Source organism: Aedes aegypti, chromosome 1 (genome assembly GCF_002204515.2).
Source record: "Aedes aegypti strain LVP_AGWG chromosome 1, AaegL5.0 Primary Assembly, whole genome shotgun sequence".
Classification (NCBI taxonomy): domain Eukaryota; kingdom Metazoa; phylum Arthropoda; class Insecta; order Diptera; family Culicidae; genus Aedes; species Aedes aegypti.
The window spans coordinates 80,099,148-80,119,622 of NC_035107.1; the positions used below are offsets into that span (position 1 = coordinate 80,099,148).

Here is a 20,475-nt window from a genome sequence, read left to right on the forward strand (position 1 = left end):
TACGCTAAGCTTAGGGTTATCTACTTCTAGGGCTGTTACGACTTTACCTGACTGTGGTGTAGATGTTGAGGTGGGAACTCCGGTTGGTGGTGCGAAGATATAAGGTACTTGTCCCTGGTCATGAGCCGTAGACGTCGATGCAAACTGCTGGGCCACAGGTTGTTGAGGAATACTTTTGCTTTACGCTGCTCTCTGGCCGCCTTGACCATCGTTGAGCCAATCTTCAACTTTCCTACGACTTGCCCGACTACTTTGCCTGCTGCTTCTACTCTCGATGTCGTCTTCCAGGATGATATCCAGCTTTTGCTGGAGAAATGCTTCGTCTTCCTCAGCTCGCTTCTTACGAATTTCGTCTTCTTCTGCACGTTGTTTGAGCTTCAATGCTCGTTGCTCCTCTAGTTGCTGCAAAAGAAGCTCTCTTCGGGCCTTACTGCTTGCCGAACTTCCCAGCGACTTGCTGGTGTGCTGACTAGCAACTTCTCTTACATCGTCATTCACGCAACGCGTACACCTCCATGTTTTATCTGGGTTATGGTTGGTCTCGCTAACTTCAACGCATCCAGGATGAAACCAGGCATCACACATGACACAGCCAACCATTCCTCCTGTTATGCCGCTGGACGAGCACTTACCGCATACTTTTGCGGACTGCATGATGAAGTTGCGAGGTGGCTGCCTACTTCGCAGAAAATCTTTAAAGTTTTGTTTCGGATCGGTAGGAGAAACACGCTCTTTTAGCAGCAATTGTAGCTTTAAAGCTGTAATTATTAAGGATTTTAGTTTCAATTAATCATTTTTACATCTAAATACATTTTCGTGCTTATCTCGACGCTACCGAAACTACTCGATTTTCTTGATGCACTTTACTGTGTGCCACTAATATAATTCCTAGGTATAACAAATTCATTACTTTTATTGTTCGATTAAGATTAGGTTATATTGCATGTCTTACTTGTAAGAAAATTGTTGACGGAATATATTCAACGCCGTATTCTTCCGTACTGTAATTTTTCGTTCTAGGAACTATAATAAATTTAGGAATAATAAAACTTTTGAAACCTTTTAGAATATTAAATTTACCTTTACTTGAAGCAAATTGCAAATTTAAGACTGTATTATAGTTTTTTTTCAACTGCCGACGCTAGTCCAACCAAATTTTTCTGTCAACAGCTTCTATTTTGCCATCTCATCATACGTTGACGTTTCTTCATTCTACGTCAAACGTTCTGCTGTGGGTGATACGGAACTCACAAGGACGTTACTGAATTCGATTGCCCTGTGGTTCTTCCACACTCCTGACGGAATCTCAATTGGTAATCTTAATAGAATCCCTACAGAAATTCCTGATGAAATCCTTGAAGAAATTCCTGCCACTATTCTTGATGGAATCATTGGAGAAACTCCTGATGAAATTTTTAGAGGATCTCCTGATGGAATCCATGGAAGAACTTTAGATTAAATCTCTAATGGAATCCCCTGAGGAACTCCTGATAGAATCCCCTGGAGGAATTCCAGGTTGGATCTCTAAAGGAAATCCTGATGGAATCTCTGGAGGAGTTACAGGTGAAACTTTCGATGGAAGCCCTAGAGGGACTCCTGAAGAAACTCCTGATCGAATCGTTCGTGGAATATATGATAGCATCTTTGAAAGTACTCTGAAATTCCTGGATGGCGTGATCAAATCCCTAAAACAACTTCTGATCCTTAGAGGTACTACTAATGGAATCCCAGTAGAAACTCCTGATCGAAACCATGGAGGAACTTTTGATGGATTTCCTGGTGGAATCCATACAAAAACTGATTGATGTACACTTTTTAAGTTCTCCTGATGGAATCCCTGCAAAAAAAAACTTTTAAGTGAATCCATTGAAGCACTTCTGATAGAATTCCTGAAGGAACTCCTTATGAAATCCCTAAAAGAAATCCTGAGGCAATTCCTTGAGAAACTTTTCAATATCTGTAACAACTCCTAATATAATATCTGGGAGAATTTCAGGTGTAATCTCTGAAGTAACTCTCGATGGAACCCCTGGAGTTACTCCTGATCGAACCCTCAGAAGAACTTCTGATGAAATCCCTGAAGGTACTCATGATAGAATCCCTACAGGAACTCCTGATCGAATCCTTGAAGGTACTCCTGATGGAATCTATGAAGGTATTTGAAGGAACTTCTGATGGAATCGTTGGAGAAATTCTTAAAAATGTTCCTGAAGGAACTCTTTAAGGAATCACCAGAGGTACTCCAGATGAAATCCTTAGAGAAACTTCTGATGGAATCCCTGGAAGAATTTCAGGTGGAATATCTGAAGGAACTTCTGATGTAATCTTTAGAGAAACTTTTGGTGGAATGGCTTTAGGAACTCCTGATGGAATCCCTAGAAGAACTTCTGATGAAATCTCCAGATGAACTGTTCGTGGAATCCTTAGAGGAATTTCCGAAGAAATCCCTGGAGGATCCCCTCCAGCGATTAATGCTAACACTCTTCCAAGGATTGCTTCAGGGATTCCTACACGATTTTAGAAATAAAAAAGAAATTTTTTCCAAAGGTCCTACAGAAAAACATGCAGATATTTACTCTTGGAACTCTTACAGTGATTCTACTCAATATTCCATCAAGGAATTCCTCCAAAATTCCTTTTTGAGAGGTTCAACCAGGTTATTCTCAGGGGATTCTTCTGGGGAATCATTAATAAATTATTTTTTGAATTCTTCCAGTGTTTACTTCAAAGATTTGTCCTTATATCCCTGAAGGGACCCTACGAGGCACTCGACCTGGGATTTTTGAAGGAATTACTTTAAGAATCTACCAGAAATGTCTCCAAGGATTCCTAGTGGAATTTATCCATCAATTCTTTTCAGTATACCAGGAAGGATTTTTTTTTTAAGATATCCACCAGGAATAACCTAAGAGAATCCTGTAGAAACTACTTCAGGGATTGCTTTTAAAGTTCTCCCAGAGCTATGTTAAGAAATTTCTCCAGAGAATTCTTCCTGAAGACGTTTAGAGAAATGCTTTGCTTAAACCTCTGAGTAAATATCAGTGAAATCTCCGGAGGAATGACCTATTCGAATGTTGTAGATGCCTTCCTGATGGAATACCTAGAGTAGTGAAAGAGAGAATTTTTAGTTTTATCCTTCGCGGAATTCATGGTTGATTCTCTCGCGAAAATATTAGTGATTTCTCAGAAAAAAAAAATCTTGTGAAACTTGTGGAATTTTTCAGGTAATTCCCTGGAGGAATTTCTGTTAAGCCTGAAAAATTCTTAGCGGGGAAATCCTAGTAAAATCATTGAAGTATTTTCTGGTAGATGTACTGACGAAACTCTGTTAGATTATGCTGATGAAATTCCAGCAAAACTCTAGTGATATTCCCTGTATTAATTCTGGAAGAATTCCTGGTGAAAATTCTCAAAAAACTCCTCTCTCGAAAAACTACTGGTGGAATAATTAGAGAAAATACTGGTGAAGTCTCTGAAGGAAGGAATTACTGGTGGAATCTTTATAGGAAATTGTGGTCAAATCCTATAAGAAATTCGTTATAGGATCCTTGAAAATCATCTTGACGGAACCCTTGGAGGATTTATGCAGAATGTTTTGGAAGAACCTTTAGAGAATTTTTTGAATTCGCAGTAAAATCACCGGAAAAATATTGGTGGAGTTTCTGAGAGAATTCCTAGTGGAATCCATATGAGAATTTCAGCTGAAATCCTTGAAGGTTTTCCTGGTGGAAATCATGGAGAATTACCTGAGTGAATTCCAGATGCAATCCATGGAGGAACCTCTGATGGAATCCTTAGAGGAATCCCTTTAGGATTTTCAGTTGGAATCATTAGAGGATTTTTAGGGGGATTTTTATTTGGAATCTTTAGAGGAAAACCTAGCGGAATTTTCAAAGGAATTCCATTTTTTCAATCCCAGGAGGAACCCCTCACAGAGTCATTGGAGGATTTCCAAGTTACATGTGAAATCCTCATAAGAAATTTTTTATAAAATTGCTGGAGGAATTCCTGACAAACCCCTAGAATTCCTGGAGATATTTCGCGAGGAATTTCTTGAGAGATTACGAAAGGAATCTCTTGCGTAATTCCGGGGGTAAAAACTTTATAAGAAATTTCTGGTGAAATCCCAGGAGGAATTCCTGATAACCCTTGAGGATTGTTGGAGATATTAATTCCTTAAAGAATTTTGGGAAGCATCTCTTAATTAATTCCGTCAGATTCACCTCGAAAAATTCCTGCAGGAACCCCTTGAAGAATTTCCTATAAAACCGTTGGAAGAAAATTCTGGTAGAATTTTTGTTCATGTTGGAGTCCCAATGAATCCATGGAAAAACTTCTGATGGGATCCCTGCAACTATAATGAAATTTATCGAAAGGTTCCTATTGGAAACTAAAGAAACTTCTGATGGAATCTTTATAAGAATTTCTGATGTAATCCCTGGAGGAATTTCTGATGGAAATGTAAGAGTTTCTTGATAGAAATCTTGTAGGAATTCCAGGTTAAATCACCGAAGGAACACCTAGAGAAATACCTACAAAAAGTTTTGATATGCATGAAGGAGCTCCTGAAAAAATCAATGGAGGAATTCCTAATAAAATCCCTAAAGAAGCTCCTGCGATAATCCCTAGAAGAACTTCTAATGTAATTCCTGGAGGAACTCCTAATGGATCTGAAGGAACTCCTGACGGGATCCTTATAGGAAATCTTGATGAAATCCCGGGATGGATTTCTGATAATATGCCTCATAAAATCCTTGAATCCCTTGAGGAATCCCTGCTATAATCTCTAGAGAAATTCCAGGTGCAATCTCCGAAAGAACTCCTAATGGAATCCCTAGAGAAACTTCTGGAACAATCCCTGTAGGAATTACAGGTGGAATCTCTGAAGGAACTCTTGATGGGATTCCTACAGAAACTATTGATAGAATCCCCGGAGGAATTCTAGGTGGAATATCTAAAGGATCGTCTAATGAAATCCTTAGGAACTCCTGATGAAATCCCTAAAAGAACTCCTGATGTAATCCCCAGAAAAACTCCCGATGTAATCCATAGAAGAACATGTGATGTAATCCCTGATGGAGTTCCAAGTGGAATCTCCGAAGAAACTTCTGATGTAATCTCTGGAGGAATTCCTGAAGGAATCTCTTTAGGAACTCCTGGTGGGATTTCCGAAGAAATTACTGATAACATTCCTGAAGGACTTCGTAATGGAATCCCTGGAAGAACTCCTTATGCAATCTGATGCATTTCCTTGAGGAACTTCTGATATAATCACTGGAGAAACTCCAGGTGGAATCTCTCAAGAAACCTCTGATGGAATCCCCAGAGAAGCTTCTGAAGAAATCCTTGGAGGAATTCCTGATAAGACTCCTGACAGAGTTCCTGATAGAATCCCTAGAGGAATTTCTTATGATATGCCTAGAAGAAATTTTAATAGAATACAAATAATCTCTTAAGGAACTCCTGATGAAATCTTCAAGAGAACTCTCAGAGATGCTCCTGACAGAATCCCTATAGGAACTCAAGATGAAATCCCTGGATGTATTTCTAATGGAATACTTGGGGGAATTCCTTGTTGAGCTTTTGAATGAACTGCTGGTGTATTTGCTAAAGAAATTGGTCAAAGATTGTGGGAAAACACCAGTGAAATACATTGAAATATATAGAAAAGTCGTCTTGAAAGGTCTCTCAAGTGGCTTTAAGTCCCCAGTCCAATTAATCATAATAAAAAAGAGAAGCCAGTCCGGCATTTTTCGGAAATGTTTTTTTCAAGAATATAATTTAGTTCACTTAAATAAAAGTGATCTAAATAATATTTAAGCTTTGAAAGAAGCAAGACTTATGTTCGATGTCCGTGTGACATGGGAAAATTTCCAGAACCCCACTCAGAGCCGTCGGGACCATAATGCTACCAAACATTGCCACAGGGATGCTAAATGCATGATTTGCGGAGGATCCTCTCACGCTGAGTACGTCTAAAAGTTTGTATGCGCAAATTGCGGGGTAACCATAAGTCTAACTTTTGGGATTGTCCTCCGCGCAAACGAATCATCGAGGATCATACCAGGTAGATGAACAACAATGTTTTTCGTAGCCGGAATTCCCCAAACAGAATCTCCAACAATTCTCATTTTTCAGCTAACAATCGCTTGCTTAACAATCATACCCATCAGATAAATTTCAGTCATGCGCATTCACAAACTAATTTTCTTCCGTCGGGTAACCGTTCGAAGTTTCTGCGAAAATTTGTTTCTGAGTTTCATACAAAATACCTTCAGAATTATTCCAGGAGCTCCTTCATGGAAACTCCTCCAGAGATTTTCAAGTGATTCCTCTAGTAGTTTCTTCAGGGATTCTTCCATGATATTTCCAAGAATTGCTCTAGAAGTTTTTGCGGAGATCTAAAGGAATTGTTCCAAAAATATCTCCAGAGCTGACTCGAAAACTTTAGCTAGGAAATAATTCATAGAATTTTTCAGATTTCCTTCGAGTTATTTTTTTTTGTTATTCCACCAGACTTTACTCACTGAATGCTTTTAGGAATTCCTGCAAAAAATTCTTCAAGGTTTCCTCAAAATAACAAACAATTTTGGAGAATTCCCTGAAAATGTTCTTAGATATCCCTGGAGAAGTGCTTGAAAATATCCCCACAGAATCATAAGAGCTATTCGTTGAAAAAGCCCTTGAGAAATTTGAATAAAAAATCCCTTTAGATATTTCTGGAGGAATTTCCGGAGGAATTCTTGGAGGAATCCCTCGAGAAGTTATGGAGGAAAAATCTCTGAAGGAATTCTTGATAAATCTCTGGAGGAATACCTGTAGTAATCCTTCAAAGAATTTGAGGAGGAATTCTAGAGACATCCTTGAGGAAATCAAGAAAAAGTTCTTGCAGAGATTCCTAGAAAAATCCCTTCATGAATATCAAAAAGAATCTTTGGAGGAACATATGGAGGGATTTATGGAAAAATCTCTAAACTATTTCATAGAAGCATATTTGGAGACACTTCTGAAGTAAATTTTCGAGGCATTTCTGGAGAAGTTTCTGGGTAAATCCCCGGATAAATCTCTGAAGGGATTTCTTGAGTAATCTTGGAGGAATTTCTGGAGAAATTATTGGATGAATCCCTTAAGGAATCCCTTGATAATTATGTTCTCTCTTAAGAGCAGTTGAAATCAACTCAACTGTTTGCAATAGTACCAATAAAGGAATTGAGGCAAGGAATAAATTTTTGCTTAGAAATTTATCAAATTCCATCAGATCTCGATATGAAATCACAAAACGCAATGATATCTGAGCACCCGGCAAACACAAGGCAAACCACTCTGCGCTGTGGAGGCGACAATATTTATTACAATGATACTCACCAAATTGGGCGGAAGCGACAGTGGTTCCCCGTAGCCTCCCTTCGGGGTCGGACTGTCCAGCTGATCGGGCGAATCCTGACTGGAGGCGTTCTCCAACCCTCGAATGGCGTTCGCCAGCCAAACGTCCAGGTGTTTGGAATGCAGATTGAATACAGGCTGTTGTTGTTGTTGCTGCTGCTGTTGCTGATTCGCCGATTTGTTGGATGACTTTTTCGTGCGATTCAAATTATTCTCTGCTGCTAGGGATGACGAGTCCACGACAACCACATCGACCATTGCCATCGGCCGCGAAGAAACAGAGGTAACGAAAATAAACAACAAAAATTGAAATCCATTATTGAGCGAGGGTGGACTAAGGCGCGTAAGAAGCAGGATTGTTGGTGCAGGGGTTCTCAAGCTGATGGAAGGCGGTACAAAAAGTGAAGTAAACTATGTTTGTGAGCAATCTTGTGCCAAAATTAGGTACATCGTGAATGATTTTCAAACATCTCTCTCTATTTGACGTGAAATGTTCTTCTGAGAATAACAAACGTTCATTTCAAACATTGGCTGAGATATTTCCGACTACGCTTTGGCCTATTGTCGACCCCAACGACGGTACTGTATTTATTTGTGGAGAGGATTACTAGCTACATGTACTTCAAAATTCACAATGAATAAAAAAAAAGATAAAAAAAAGGAACTCCTCAAAATTTTACCATAGCGTATGCAAAAAACTGTTATTGATTGAAATATTATAATAAATTCTGATTTGTTAAATTTTATGATCAAAATTTAGTGTATATTTTCATGCGAACATCATTTTATATTTTATATTTTCCTTTCATTAAATATATTTTGTGTTTTTGTGCGAACTTTTTCCTACACTTTTTTTGATCTCTTGCTCCCCTAGTGGAACAAAAGTTCATTTAAGACAAACAATTCAAAAATAACGATTACTAAAAAATGCAAATATTTTGCCACAAGTTTGTTTAGCAAGATTGTAGTCAACATGTTGAAAAATCACTATTTGATTTTATTTCTTTTCAACTGTTGTAGCTTTTCTGGAAATATTGATTATTTCACTAAGGCTAAAACTTTGTCCCACCTTACTTTACATAAAATATGTTCCTAACCCAACACAACGATTGAGAACCACTGCCACTGGGTACAGAAGTTACGTGCTCGGTACTTGGCTGCAATAGATTAGCGCTAGTGGTACTAGCTGCCAGAACCCCCGCATTGGTGCTGAAACGCGCAAATATGTATTTTCACCTACAGTTCTGCGATCAGTTTTTTTTTTTTCCGTGTTGCTTTTGATTGGCACAAGGACGTCCGATATTGAATTTTTAGTTTCAACCAGCCAGCACGCTTTTCGCTCTAATTCTTCTTTTAGGTCGCTTGCATGTGGCTGTGGCTCGACTTTGAAGGCACAACAACGACTTGAACTTGTGCTTGTCTTCGTCGAATACGTCGTCGTCGGTGGCGAGTTTAATCAACGCAAACACGCGAGGGGCAGCGGAAAATGTTGAAAACAAAAATGTATAAAATGCTGGAGATGGGGGAACAGCCACGAATATGCCGAACATTTGCACACAAATGTTATTGTTAGCATTTTGATAAGCCATCTCGTCACCTCTTCTGTTGTACAATGGTCAAGTTTGATACAAAAAGGAGGCCAAAACTACCATAAATGGTTACGAGATTTTTAATATTGTATGAAAATGAAGTGCAAAACTCATATTTCTAACACCTTTTCATTTCACAAAAAACGTTTTTTTTTTGTTTAAATTTTCTGGTTTGAAATCTATTTGAAAAATTCAATATTTTACGTACATTTCGACGATATTGCTCATTCAAAAATCATTTAAAATTTATTCATCTCTGTATATAAAATACATTTCGATAAAAAAAAATCATATATCACGCTTAAAAAAAGTTGCGTAATATGTGAATAGTGCTTTCTGAAACAATAATCACACCAAATAAACATGTCTTCGATGAAAATGATAAAACTAGTTTCGGACGTATATTATTTGTCTTCTGATCATTGTGCTGTTTTTGTGGCCATTTGGCTTTGGCCCTGCGGGATCTGGTTGAATGGGTGAGTTGAGTACCAGTTATGCTTAATTCATTTCGTTGTTTGAAGGCAGACTCACTTTCAGGAAAATTTCACTGCGCTTATTGTTGTTATTTATGGCATTAAATTCATGCGATAGAGCCTATCATTCGTCTTTCCGCTTGTAGTATCATATCAAATTTATGATCTGTCAACTTTACTCGACTTTCTTTCAACGTTTGTACAGATGGAGAGTACAGTATTTGAACACATGAATTATTTCAGAAATCGTTTCCGTCTCCCTCTTTTTCTGCTACAAATTCGTCTAACTATACTATATTTATCGGGTTTAAATATTGTTCTCACAAAACGAATTCTTTTTGAATTTGTATTCTCACAATTGATGGGGATTCCTCACTGAATTTGATCACTACTAGTACTGCATTACACAGCGTATCAAAAATAAAAGCTGCAGGTCACCAAAGTTGTATAGAACATTGGTTGAATTGATGTTTAGATGAAATCTAAAGTGTAATTTATCAAACTTTTTTGTGATGTAATCTAGCAAGCATGCGAAATAGGACTTAAACTTACATTTCAGATATAATTTCATTGAAATTGCACGATAAAATTTAGATTAAATCAATTTCAACTTCTTGTTTGTCTTGTATGGCAAAAATAGAATACTATTCTAAATTACCAATGAATAACTTTTGAGCATCGAAAGTTAAATGAACTTCGTTGATAAGTATTGATATACACATGATGTTTGAACTCTGTAGCAAACTAAGCAAATAAATTGTCATACAAGCTGAAAAACTGCATGCAAGTTGGCTGAAATAGTCGAATTTTGCATTTTTAACAGCCAATATCTCAAAAACTAGACGTGCTATGATATTTTTGAAAATGACAATGGATTCAGGAACCCATAATTGAGTAAACAGTATTTTGATGCTTATGACAAAAACGTGTTCCGAAGTGTTATTCCATGATATTCATCATCCTGATCTGCCTTTTCACCACTATCCCCAGGCAACCAGAATGTACGTACGTACGTATTACATAATCACCTTTTGCGTTGTGCAAAGCTTATATGAGCAAAATTTCACGTATAACATGTCGCGAAAAGGCCTTATACGTACAAAAGTGGGACGACAGCATGCAAAGCGAGTGTGCGGAATGTATTCCGAAGTAATCTGTACTCTTTTCTTTTCTTTCTGGCGTTACGTCCTCACTGGGACAGAGCCTGCTTCTCAGCTTAGTGTTCTTATGAGCACTTCCACAGTTATTAACTGAGAGCTTACTATGCCAATGACCATATTTGCATGTGTATATCGTGCGACAGGTACGATTATACTCTATGCCCTGGGAGGTGGAGAAAATTTCCAACCCGAAAAGATTCTCGACCGGTGGGATTCGAACCCACGACCCTCAGCTTGGTCTTGCTGAATAGCTGCGCGTTTACCGCTACGGCTATCTGTACTCTTATGCGACATTATTTATGATAACAAAGTTGATTTAACATCTGATCGGATTGATCCGACTTTCTTTGTACGAGTATACGGGGGGCGAAATGAAGTGTACTTTGGAGCTCATGAAATAGCGTTTCTTGCGAGGAAACTCTTCGATCAAACTATTTTATCCACCATGTAGTGCGGGTGTGATACAATTTTTATAAATAATCGGCTTTCTTTGTCGACTGTAATGCGACTTCTGGTTGTCGGGGTAATAATGAATAATCTCTTCATCTCCATCACATCGCCACTCTCATCATCATAAGGGATGAGCAAGCATTTTAATTGCAAGCATTTTAATCGAAATTTAATTGACTCATCACGAGTGGTAAATATGAAGGAATTTTGAATGAAAACCAAGAGCTCAGGTGAGATTTGAAGCCACAACTCTTGTATGCTAGACGAGTGCTTTACCACCTAAGCTACCGAGCAACCTGGTGACCCAGTAGCTCAGAAGTAGTTCATTCAAATGTGAACTGCAGATCTCTGAAAATATGTTTTATAGTTCTACCATTTACTATTGACATTTTATCAGCAGAGATTCAACAATAATTCCTTTGAGAAACTTATTGAAGAAATCCTCAATGAGCTTTTGCCATAGTTGAACTCGATAAATAATACAGAATTCCCTGAATGAATTTATAGCGATTTTGGTGTTCTGTTTGAAATGCTACCAATTCTTGACTGAAACTACTTTATGGATACCTCCTTTACCCCAAATGTCTATGAAAAAAGTCTTCAGGTGGCCCCTCCCCAGTGATCGTTCTGGAAATACTTTGGATCTTTTTATAATAGAAACTTCCTTGACTTGGGTAATAAATAACATCATACCTGCTGCACGACATATAAGTGTAAAACTGACAGGCAAAACTTGCAACTACTTAAGTGTTCGTGAAATACAAAGCTGAGAAGCATGCTGTATCCAGGAATTCCTAGGTGAACTAAAATAACAATTTCTAGACAAAACCAAGGGAGAAATTTTGGAACATCTTAAAAGAAATAGCTGTTAGATTTCGTCAGGTCCGTCACACTCGGGCTCAGATTGGGTACCACTTCTAGTACTGCATTTGGTCCCTCGGTAGTGCAAAAGGTACCCAAGTTTGACAGATCGCAGTACACTTTTCACGGCATTCTAGATTACCTTAGCCATAAAATTTTGGGCAACTGCAAGGGACATGGAGGTCTTTAATTTGTCTTTGATTTCGTTGCATAATTTTTGGAGGATTCTCCAAAATAATTTCGGGAAGAAACCCCAGATAGACAATTCTTGCAAAAAAACACATATACAATTCCAGGAGAAACCTGTGGTGGAATTTCAGGGGGAATCCTTGGTGAAGTTTCTACATGAATTCCTGGTGAAATACCTGTAGGAATCCCTAGAAGAATTCCAGATACAAATCCTGTAAGAATTCCGGGTAGGAATCTTGAATGTAATATCTTGAGGAATTTCTGGAGAAATCCATTGACAAATTCTTGTAAGAATACCTGATGGAATTCTTGACAGTGCCCATAGAGTAATCCCCATAGAAATATCTAGATGAATATCGGAGAATTCCCTAGAGGAATTCTAAAGAAATCCCTGGAAGTATTCTTGGTGGAATCTATAGTGGAAATCTTGGAAGGATATCTTAAGGAATCCTTGGAGGAATTTTTGGAGAACTTTCTGGAAAAATCTTTGGAAGAGTCCTTGGTGGATATTTTAGGTGAATTCTTAGAGAAATCACTGGTGATATTCTTGGACAAAACCCTGGTGGAACTTTTGGAGAAATCTTTGGTAGAATTCCTGGTGGTAGGAATCTTGAAAAATATCAAAGGTCCTACCAATGCCTAAAGACAGTTCTCGATCAATCACTGAAGGAATTCCTGCAAAAATTCATTGGGGAATTCTTGACAAGATATGAAGAAAAAAATATTAACCCTCTAATACCCAACCCCGCCTTTAGACGGGGTACACTTTGGAATTTTGTGTATTTTTTCGTAGCTCGCAAATCAAAATGATTTTATTTTTGGCTTATACCTTGACTCATAACACGCATTTAAGAAAAGTTTTTTATGACTTTTGAAACTTTTTTGTATATTAAGAAATTGTTTGAAAAATTGCATTCTTATATAACCTACAAATGCCTGGGCTTCATTTAATGTGTAATATAAAAAATCGAACCTTTTATATTTTTCTACGATTAACCTATCACAAACGAAGAGCCTGGTGGTATTAAAATCATTTCAAACCTGTTTTTCCGTTAGTTACACGGAAAATAAAATACGCTCCGAAAAAAAATTAAAAATTTAATATATTAAAAAATACCGTAACAATTTTAATTTATATTATTGCCAAAAATCAACAACTAGAAAAGGCTTCAATAAAAAATGAAAAAAGCTAGGGATGATCAAAAATAAAAATTATAAAAATCAAAAACCAAAATTTAAAAATTTGCGAATAAAAATAAATAAATGCCCAAAACGTGTTTAGAACGATTTTAGATAACGAAAAATAATACTTAAATCGAAAATAAAAATTTGGGTATTAGAGGGTTAATTACAGTGTATACTATTTGCTGTCAGTGTACAATATATTTGAGAGGAATCTTTTGAGCGTGCTTTTGGTTGACAGTTCAAAAGAGAATGAGCGGAAAAACGATTTGAGCTTCATCGCGTGGTCGAGAACTCGAGTAGTCAGTTAAATGAACGATTTTGTCGCGAATGGTTGTGCTGGTTCAAACCCAGCTCATGTTTATTCGGCCGATGGCGGAATCGGCTGAAAGTGATTATTTTAGCAGATCCGGATACTACAATGGCGCAGCCGATAGAACCAAAAAAAAACAGTTTAAATGCGGTTTTGTTTGTTTGTGAAAATGAATAATACAGAAAATGATGGTAAGTATGATTGATTTGGAAACGAATTCCCGATGATTTTACGCGAAAAACATCGTCCCCAGTAGGCTTCCTGCCGGTACGGCAGTGAACTAGGCTGGAGTATTGACTTCCGATTGAACTCCCGACAATTTTAAGGGATAAAAAGCATCCCCAGTAGGCTCCCTGCCGGAAGGGCAGTGGTGTAGGCTGGAGGATTGATTTCGGAACGAATCCCCGATAATTTTACGGGAGAAAAAGCATTCCCAGTAGGCTCCCTGCCAGAAGGGCAGAGGAGTAGGCTGGAGGATCGATTTCCAACGACTTTCCGGTGATTTTACGGGATAAAAAGCATCCCCAGTAGACTCTCTGCCGGAAGGGCAGAGGTGAAGGCTGGAGGATTGATTTTGGAACGAATCTCCGATAATTTTACGGGAGAAAAAGCATCCCCAGTAGGCTCCCTGCCAGAAGGGCAGAGGAGTAGGCTGGAGGATTGATGATCCGGATACTACAAAGCTGACTACAAACACAATGCAAAAACTTCTGCTGGCAGCTATTAGCAGAAAAGTGAATATTTGCTTACATTTAGGATATTCCTCTTTCAGCACTGACTGTTTGTTGAACTAACATCAAAGAGCCAGTTATATGTACATCGATGATGATTAACCTTCTTTGAAAATTAATTGAATAAGAACTTTGAAACTCAGCTTCGAAACTCACTACAATAACATGCTAATTGTAACGAATCAATTTGTCTTCAAAACAAATGAAAAACAAATGACAAAGCATGCTCGCTCACAACCATTTGTCCAAACTGTTGGGGATTGAGATACAATCAAGAGCAAAATTGTCATGACAATCACAGGGCGCAATGTTGTTGCAACCTTCCCAACTCGCGATTTATCAATTATTTTAAACACACAACAAAATTTCTTTTATGGATGCTGTTCGATAATGTGCCAATGTTTACCTACAAGGAGAGTGTTTTCGAAAATTGCAATACGAAGACCAGAAAATCGCTGCGCACGAGGTGATCAATCATTGTCATATTCTGTTCAAGTGGTGATAAACTGTTATTGTGGAATCATATTGTTGTAACAAGAGTAGGAGATGACAATGTCTTTGTTGCTGCGGGTTGGGTGACAATTGATTCACTGGCTAACTGTAATTCACTATCATTTCCTACTAGTGGTCCCGGCAAACTTCGTCTTGCCATCAAGTAGGCTGTTGAAAAACGGTATGAAATGACTCATACAAAATGACCGTTCCGTTCGCTCTCGCTTTTTCAAATTTCCCGGTGAATATTCTGAACTTTTACTATATACAAACACGTCGGAACACTTCGCGAACAACTTAGTGAACGAATTTTCAAAATCTGGCAGCCGTTTCGAATGACATTTCGTGACATACAAAGACCACTCCATTTTTATTTATATAGATTTCGGCCAAACGGCATTCGGGCAAATGGCATTCAGCCAGATGACTTTCGGCCAAATTACCCTTTCGGCCAAATGAACCGAAACCAGGGTAATGGGATGGAGCCATAATGCACATAATTGGAGCAAACATTTCATGATTGCAGACTTAAATTTGACTTTCTGTTTACATTGCATAAATGATGTTCACATGACGTGTAATCTTTATTATTTTTAAAAGTGTAATTTACGCAAAATTTTTCCTCTTTTTTACTAAAATAATCATTTTTGTTTGACCATAACTTTATGAATACTTAACCGATTTATAATCTTTTTACATGATTTTGAAGCAAATTAAATATATTGTTTAAACGATAGGTACAACAAATTACTTGAAATAGTCTAGTACTGCATTTGGTCCCTCGGTAGTGCAAAAGGTACCCAAGCTTGACAGGTCGCAGTACACTTTTCACGGCATTCTAGATTACCTTATGAGCCATAAAATTTTGGGCAACTGCAAGGAATATGGAGGTCTTTAATGTGTCTTTGCTGTAATATTTGAGCTTAAAGTGGGTTCTCTCATTCGTCAAACATTAAAAAAAGTCTTAGGAACATTTCTTCAATAAATTTCATAACAGAAATATTTCTGAAATTAATCAAAAATTTGTACATTATTTATTTTGTAGGTTTAACTTGATGCAAAACTGTTATTTCCGGTGAAAAAAAATATCATCACTTCAAAAAAATTTAATTTCCTCAATAAAAAATAACATGTTTTGGAGTAGTTTTTGTTAAACAACTAAGTCAAATCAATTTTTAAAATCAATTTGTTATGTATACACTTTTTAAAAACAACTACAGTTGACTCTCCAGAACTCTATATTCTATAACTCGATATATTCTACAACTCGATAGATTTTTCGGTCCCTTCAAATTTCCATACATCATGCTCTCCGTCGATATTTCTATAACTCGATGTCTCTACTAGTCGATATCACATGTGAGGAAAATTTCCCTCTATAACTCGATATCTACCTAATTTTTTTTTATACAGGGAAACAATGTTCATTTCTGGTTTGAAAGTAAATAAAGTCTTTAACCAGTTCAGTAAGAGTAAAAATACATGAAAATAAAAAAAACATTGATTTTCAGTAAAAATAAGTGGTTTTTCGACCATTTGGAAAAAAGTTTTCAAATATATTATTTCAAAATGCTATCAATAAAATAATATTGCTTTCTTACAGAAGTGATCATAAAAGTATTAGAAATACAGAAATTTCATGCTTTCATTCATTCATTCATTCATCAAACAAAAAGGAAAAGTTTAAAGAAAACTGCTTTCAACTAAGACTGGTTTTGTTTTCAGACAAATTTGATGTGTTAAAAACTTGCAATTGATTCAATTTTGAATAGAGTGATGCTAAGAGCTTCAAAATTGGTTAGTAAGTAACAATGTTATGATGACTTCACTAAAGATCGCATTTCATAGCTTACAATTCACCTTCAAGTCGATTGCGCCAGCTTTAAATCTTAAAATTTTTGGCTCAAAATTTGAGGTTTGCCTTTTTATGTGATTTGATTTCAGAAGAGCATATATTTTTGGTTTTGAGAACTTTTGAAAAATAAACCGCACACTACATTTTAGCCATAGCATCTAAGTTATGACCAGATGTAGCTAAGACCAAAGGGTGGCCAGTAAAGAAGAGAAATTGCGCCATTGCTAGTACAAGCTGTGTTAACAAGATAATTATTATTTTTGCTAAGTCATGTACCGTAAAACGGGGTAACTTTGATAATGCGGGTAACTTTGATAGTGCAAGACCCCCAACATATTAAACGAAATAACGAAGTTTCTATCAATCAGTTAAGAAAAACGTATGCAAATGTAAAGAGTATTAGTATGACACTTCATGCCAAAGCTATTTTCGTTGGAATCAAGTGCATTTGAGAATTTTTATGCAAATATTAAAAATATAAAATGTTACTGTTCTACGACCACTATTTAATAAAATCATAATGAGTTCGTCACTTACCCATGACAGCCTAGTTATAGTAGAACATTAATTCGGTCTCAAATCTATTAGCGAAAACCATTTTTACAAACTGGGACCATTTTTGTAATCTAAGTCAGAAATTTCCATATAGCGTTAAACGCCTAGAGGTATGCAACGCCCTATAAATGTTCCGTAGTTGATTCAATCTTTTTCGATTTATACTCCATTATCAAAGTTACCCCAAAACAGAAAACCGACTTTCGATTATATGAAAAATTATATATCCATTCAGAATAAATCTTTTTGCAACCTATCAAGTGCAATCGATAGCTAGTATGTCAGTACTTGTTTTAAAAATATAAATTGTTATTCTTTGAAACAGCATGCATAAATATTGAAGTTTTCTTCGAAAAAACTATCAAAGTTACCCCGTTTTACGGTACCCAAAATATCCCGACCTGACAGTTAAAGTTAAACAAAACATAGGACTACAAACGACAACAATATATACCCCCTGAGGAAGACACAATTCCCGTGTCGAAACGTCGAGCAAATAAATAAGCCGTTGTAAAAATTAAGACTGCGTAGCCGAAACGCATAATTGATAACAACCATACAGTCGATTCTCCACCAGTTCATTCTTTTCCTTACTTTTTTTTACTTTTTTACTTTGGATTTTTTTTTCTGATGTAGCTTTCAGGTGTCTTTGTGTCTAGAATGGCCAAATTTACAAACAAGTTTCAGGGTAACCATCAAGAGTTTAATTGCTTAACCCCTCTACCGGCAGCTTCATTTTTTACCCCAAAAATATATTCAAATCGCGATAACTATTTTGTTTCTTGGTATTTTTGCACCAGTTTTTCACAAGCTCTCAAAAAACTCTTCAAATTTTAGATTATGTATCGATATTGATTGTTGGTCATCTAGAACCGGAGATATTCCAAAATCCCTTGAGGGACCGACGCGTAGTCATAACTTACGTGAATATCTAAAACTACAACATTTTTATCGTATTCGGATATTCACTCCACGGAACAATACATTAATGAGAGTATATTGTGAAAAAATGAAGCAATTTGGTGCACCCGTCTTTGAGTTATGGGCATTCATGTTTCTAGTACCACGCTGGCTAAACAAAGATCTTGAAAACTTCAAAAAACATCATATCGTAATTTTCAGATTTCTCCAAGACTACCAAACCGATTTGCATGATTTCAGAGTAGCTCCTTATCACCTTGCATTGTATAGCCCACATTTTATTTCTTGATAAATTGACCTAAAAACAAAATGGCCGCCAATGACATTTTGTATGGAGAATGTCGGTCCCCCAAGGAACTTGGAAATATCTTCAAAACCAGATCACCAATAATTAAAATCGGCATGGATTCTTAAACTAAAAGAGTTTTTTGAGAACTTGTGAAAAAAAGGTGGAAAAATACAAAAAAAAAAGTTATCGCGATTTGAATATTTTTTTCGCGGTAAAAAATGAAGCTGCCGGTAGAGGAGTTAATTACACGCAGCGAACTGGACTATCGATATAGGTTACATGCATGGCCTGAATCGCTACTTGCCACATAGTAACGCACATACGCTAGTATCTAAACACGAAAAATCGTTAAAAGGTAACGCGTAAAATATGTGTATGGCGAAACGCATCTGACGATTTATTTCTCAAAATTGGGATGCAATTTTCGGAAAAATATTAAGTACCGGTTGTACGTAATGATAATGGCTATCACACCTTCCAAATATTTGGTGTCCGGCTATTTGGTCGAACGCCATTTGGCCGAAAGGGTGATTTGACCGAATGCCGTTTGGCCGAATCATGAAAAAAATTGCTACAACGCTGATGTATAGGATTCATAAGTGTGACCCAATAACTGATAAGCTAATTAATATGTCGATTTTTATGATGTGACAGGACGTCATGTTTGCTACTATATGAGCTCCATGCGAATGATAACATCGAACCTTTAATTCAGGACGAAGCTGTGAACAACACACTTTTCGTCAAGACTCTGAGGTGATGATTGAATCGCCACTGGATTACCAACGGTGTAATAAGGTTTCAAGTGTTTTTAATAATTTCATCAGAATTTTTTCCTTCTTTTAAACAGAGGCTATTCTTTCGAGTTATACTGGTTCCATTACTATCGGTAATGGTTTAGCTTATATTTTAATTGGGATTTTTTCCTTCTTTAAATAATCGGTAGTTCTTTGTAGTTGTACTGATGAAATGATTATATGCATTACACTTGCTTAAATTTTCACAAGAGATTTTTCCTTCTTTTGATCATAGGCTTTTCTTTCAAGAGAGAAATATTTTTCATAGTTATTGGAATTAAAGCTTATAATATGTTTTATTCAAAACACATTTTTTTAGCTCAAAGGCTAACTTAGGTGAGATGTTATTCTCCTCTAAGATTAAGATTACAACATGAGAACTGAACACTGCACCGTTGCTTGAGTATAGCAATTAACGACACGACGAACACTTACGTTAATGAAGCACACTGTTTCTCCGTTTTGAAAAGAAGAAGCCAAGACTTGTTGATGCCAGAATTATGACATATATTACTTAGTACGGTTCGAGAGATCGAAGCAAGCCGATCCAGCAGAAGAACGAATAAGTTTTAAACCATTTTAATTACTGTCAAAAGCCAACTACAGACGCAATGCCAAAACATCTGCTGGTGGCTATTACCGCTGGCATCGAAGTGAACAACTGCTTACATTTAGGATCTTTCAGCACTGACTGTTTCTTCAACTAACACTAAAAAGCTTATGTAGATCAACGATGATTTACCTTTTTTATGAATAAGCTGAATAAGTTCATTGAAATTCATCATAAATCAATGCTAACTGTAGTTCACTTTTGTTTTCAATTTCGGCAAACGGCATTCGGCCAAATGGCGTTCGGCCAAATGACCCTTTCGGCCAAATGGCATTCGGCCAAATGACCCGGAACCCAAATATTTTTTTCGAATCATGCTTTCATTTACCAGCAATTTGAAGTTAAATGCCTTTCCCCATACAAAATTAAAAGAGAAAACTTCGGGTGATCAACTGTGAACAAGCAAATATAGTAATCCATTCACACATTTTTCCTCGTGAAAGATGGAACGATTATTGCAATACGAATGCTTTATGTTTCGTTTTTGCGTTACCTTACATCAAGGAGTCGATAGGTGTGTTTGAAAATGTTGGTTTCATAAGGCAAATCTACTCGATATCTTGTGGCGAATTTTCATAAGGGGTGCCTTAGTATTTCGGTGGTCGATTTTCCTCCTGCATTCCTT

The 20,475-nt window shown here is 36.9% G+C and overlaps 1 protein-coding gene across 4 annotated transcripts in view; it reads right to left on the minus strand.

Moving 5' to 3' along the window:
* LOC5566499 (putative uncharacterized protein DDB_G0285119) overlaps nt 1–20,475 on the minus strand; it is a 107,836-nt gene that overhangs the window by 48,099 nt on the left and 39,262 nt on the right. For all 4 annotated transcript variants that reach the window (XM_021840449.1, XM_021840460.1, XM_021840439.1 and 1 more), the window contains exon 3: nt 7,366–7,601. In XM_021840449.1, coding sequence (XP_021696141.1) covers nt 7,366–7,601 — 236 coding nt within the window. The remainder of the gene's footprint in view (nt 1–7,365; nt 7,602–20,475) is intronic.